Source organism: Oryzias melastigma, linkage group LG13, assembly GCF_002922805.2.
Source record: "Oryzias melastigma strain HK-1 linkage group LG13, ASM292280v2, whole genome shotgun sequence".
Taxonomy (NCBI): Eukaryota; Metazoa; Chordata; class Actinopteri; order Beloniformes; family Adrianichthyidae; genus Oryzias; species Oryzias melastigma.
Window position 1 is genome coordinate 72,258 of NC_050524.1, and position 4,449 is coordinate 76,706.

Below are 4,449 nucleotides of genomic sequence, written 5' to 3' on the forward strand. Positions count from 1 at the left end.
TCGCCTCTGGAACAGCCTGCCGGAGAGTCTCAGGGCCGCAGAGACCGTAGAGGTTTTTAAGAAGAGGCTCAAGACTCACCTTTTTAAATCTGCTTTTAGTTGATATTATCTGCTTATTTATTAAATTTGTTTTTAATCATTTATTTTATTTATTCATTCATTTATCTTTCTTCTTTATGATTTTTTTTTTATATTTTATGTATTTAATCTCAATTTCAATGTTATTTATTTATTTTGCATGCATTTTATGTATTTAATTCTATTATCTTATTGTCATTTTACCCCCAGTGTTTCCTGTGGGATCTATCATATCAGGGCTTGTCTGCTTGGTCTGGGGTCGTTGCTGTGGTTCTCGCCCTTGCTGGGGCGGCTGGAGTCCTGCACTGCAGCCTCACAGCTGTGGAGTGGACTCCGTGCTGTTCCGGTCTGGGTTGGCGCCGTGGCGATGTTCCTTTGACCGAGCTGGCTCCTGGAATGATAGAATCCTGAATACTGTTTCCTCATAGCAGAGCCAAGCCTTAAGTTTAGTTTACAAGTTGTATTTATTTATTTATTATTTATTTTTTATTTATTTATTTTTTTTTCATTGAGTGTGGGGTCATGGGTGTATGTGATATGGGGAGGGTGTGTGTGTGAAGGGTGGGTTGGGCTTTTATTGTGTATGTTTTGTTTTTAAATGTGAAGCGCCTTGGGTTACTCTTAAGTATGAAAGGCGCTTTTATAAATAAAGTTTGATTTGATTTGATTTGATGAATTATAAATGTGTTTAACTTTAATGTTAAGGAGTAAGCATGACTCTGAAATTACTGCTAACCCACCTCCTTTCCCAGAAATCCTGGATTGCTTCATTTAGCCGAACATAATCATCCTGTTTTAGCCAGGTTTCTGTTAGAGCTAGCAGGTTAAGTTTATTATCATTAATCAATTCATTGACTAACAGGGACTTTGAGGAAATTGATCTAATGTTTAGTAGCCCACATTTAATGACATCATAATTTTTGTTTCTGTGATTCATTCCGTTCATTTGCCTTCCAGCACATAAGCTAACACTAGGAACTGCTGGGCTAGCCCTGTTTGGGGTTAGCATCAGTGCTAAAGGCCGCTCAGGGGAAAGTTTTAAACTACTGCTCTCTCCCCGGGTCTCCTCTCTGAGTTGTCAGGCTGCATGGCTAAAGCTAGCAGAAATGTTTCTGGACAGAAGAGCCGCTCCGTCCAAACTGGGATGAATGCCATCTCTGCGCATGAGGCTTTCCCCAGAACATGTTCCAGTTATCCACATAGCTAACGCCGTTTTCTGGGCACCATTTAGCTAACCAGCGGTTAAAAGATGAAAAGCTGCCAAGTCCACCGCAGGAGTCCTCAGGAGATTTCCCAGTTTTACACATCCAACATCTTTCAGCTTTGACCGCATAGTAGAGACGTCAGAATCTGTGAGGAGATAAGGCTACTACCCAGCAGAGGCTCCTCGAACAGCCACAAGCCTGGAGCTGAAGCAGTTCCTCTGCTGCAGACCAAGACCCGCCACGCTCGTAGTACAGACTGATAGAATGGCGACAGTCCGGTTACATCCATGTACTGGTGCTGAAGCAGGAACAAATGTCTGTCATAGCCACAGCGTCCAGCCCTCCTTAGCAAAGCACAGGCTGTGTCAACCCAGGGCAGGCGGGGACCGTACAGGAGACTCTGTGCTGTCCTCAGTCTGAAGGCGGACACACGTGAGGCGATGTCAATCAGGCCTTGACCTCCTTCACCGACCGGCAGGTAAAGAACAGCAGCTTTCAGCCAGTGGTGGTCGGACCAGAAGAAGTCCACGACTGCTTTCTGGATGGAGATGATCAACCCCGGAGGCGGGGGGAGTACCATCAGCCTGTGCCAAAGTGTCGAGGCAACCAAATTATTGACAACGAGAGTGCGCCCCCGGAAGGAAAGCTGAGGTAGCAGATACTTCCATTTGGATAGTCTGGCGCACACTCTTTCCTTAACACCCTCCCAATTCTTTTTACAATAATTTTCTGTGCCCAGATAAATGCCCAAAACTTTCATCCCTTCTGTTTCCCAACCCAGGTTCCCTGGTAAACGTGGGGGGGGTTGGTCCACCCACTGACCCACCCGAAGAGCGGTACATTTATCCCAGTTAACCTTGGCCGATGAGGCTTTCTGGAACAATTCCAAACAATGACATAGTTGGGGAAAAATCTCTTTGAGAACTAACAAAAATCGTGACATCATCAGCGTAGGCAGACGCTACAATAGCGCGCCCATATGCTGGACCAGGAAGCGTTAACCCTGCCAAATTTGAGCGTAGTCTGTGCAGGAAGGGTTCAATGGCCAGTGTGTATAGGAGGCCAGAGAGTGGACACCCTTGTCTGATACCCCTCTGAACTCCAACAGGAGAACTAAGCCCTCCACCTATCTTAACCAAACAAAAAGCATCTTTGTATAGAAGTTTGAGCAACGCAATAAAAAAATCCCCAAACCCAAAACCTCTTAAAGTAGCAAATAAATAATTATGATCTACTCGATCAAAGACCTTTTCTTGGTCTAAAGAAATCATACCTACATCCACGTCGCACTGAGTACAAAGGTCAAAGACATCCTGCACCAGAAAAATATTGTCCATTATATTCCGCCCCAACACGCAATAAGACTGATCTTCGTGTACAATTGTTTGCAATACATTTGGAGAGGACCTTTCCGAGTAACTTGTAGTCCGTGCAAAGGAGGGACAAAGGTCGCCAGTTCTCAATTAAAAGTCAGATCTTTTGGTGTGTTTCAAATACATGGGCCAAACGTGGCCGTCGAACAGAGAGAGAGAGAGAGAGAGTGAGAGAGGGAATGAGAGAGAGAAAGAGAGAGAGTGAGGGAGGGAGGGAGAGAGAGGGAGCAGGCTTTGAAGTTCGACAGACTTCAGACCAGAGAGCGGTCGTCCTTCTGTTGTTAATGCTGACGGTTCTCTTCCTGCAGATGCCGTGGCTCAGCGGTGATGCTACGATGATGGAGATGATTGAAAAGAAGAGAGTTTTGTGTCAAGAGATCAAAGCCCGACAGCGGCCAGAAAAGAATCTGTGCAAACAGGACAGTATGCCAATCCTACCCAGCTGGAAGAGGAAGCAACCGCCGCCATACTCTGCTCCGCCCACTGCTGCTGGACACACGACCACCGTCTTCTGGGACACTGCCATCTGATGCACGGGAAGCAGCACAGAGGACCACATGATAAAGAAAAAGGGTTTACATGAAAACACGGATGTGGGACCTCCAAGAGGTTTAACAAAATCACATATCAACCTTTAAATGAGGATGTTTTAAGTTGGAAGAGAATAAAAACAAAACAAAAATGTTGATCTGTTTTATTCCAGAAAGAAAAAATCATTTGATAGCAAAAGTTCAAACCAAGATCTTATAGACTCTTTTTTACTATACGAGTTCATTTTAAGCATCATGCAATCGTCTTAACCCTCGTGCTCTCTTATAGGGTCCAGATGACCCAGCCCTTACATTGATGTGTGACTAAAGCAAATCAGCTCTCGCACCACTCAATGGTAATGTGGAGCCGAGTCCTAATATGCCATTTGAGTCCGGGATTATTAGTTATCTAGGAGGCATGCACTCATCCGGTGTAACCATCTTATTGGACTTAAACTATAAAACTATATTCCATTACTTAGAAATGTACAGGACGACCTAAAGCGAAAACTTAACCTGTCAATGTCACTCAAATTCCAATAGTTTCAGTTAAAATAAAAACACTACCGAAAATGAACAACTTGTTTTCTATGATCCTAAACAACCATCTGCAAAATAGTTTAAGACATCAGAGACTTCCATATCTACGTTTGAATGGAAAATAAACCAGAAAAATAGAATGAAAAATGATTCATCTCTTACAAGCTTAGAATTTCCAAACTTCCACAACTACTTCCTTGCTCCCATCCATCCATCTTCTTCCTCTCATCTGGACCGGGTCGTGGGGGCAGCAGTCTAAGCAAAGATCTCCAGACTTCCCTCTCCCCGGTCACTTCCTCCAGCTCCTCTGGGGAACCCCGAGGCGTTCCCAGGCCAGCAGAGTGACTCCAGAGTGTCCAGGGTCTTCCCCAGTTCCTCTGCCCAGTGGGACAAGCCCAGAACACCTCACCAAGGAGGCGTCCATGCAGACCAGATGCTCGAACCACCTCAACTGGCTCCTCTGGATGTGGAGGAGAAGCGGCTCTACTCCGAGCTCTCTCTGGGTGACCGAGCTCCTCACTCTGTCTCATGCTCAGATCTTCCCTCACTCATGAACCCAAGATATTCAAACTCCTCCCCCTTGTTTATTATTATTTTTTTTTAACTTGTCCTGTCCAACAGCTGAGAGCTTCTATTGTTGGTCAGATTTTACTGTCACAACAGGGATTTATTGAGTATAAACCCCTGTTGTATTTAATGCTAAACTTTATTTATATTGATTAT

At 44.6% G+C, this 4,449-nt stretch overlaps 1 protein-coding gene across 2 annotated transcripts in view; it reads left to right on the plus strand.

The window, feature by feature from the left end:
* Positions 1–3,340, plus strand: part of nyap2a (neuronal tyrosine-phosphorylated phosphoinositide-3-kinase adaptor 2a) — a 36,776-nt gene extending 33,436 nt beyond the window's left edge. For both annotated transcript variants that reach the window (XM_024277279.2, XM_024277280.2), the window contains exon 7: positions 2,965–3,340. In XM_024277279.2, the coding sequence (XP_024133047.1) occupies positions 2,965–3,186 (222 nt within the window). In that variant the 3' untranslated portion in view covers positions 3,187–3,340. The remainder of the gene's footprint in view (positions 1–2,964) is intronic.
* The last annotated feature ends 1,109 nt before the right edge of the window (positions 3,341–4,449 follow it).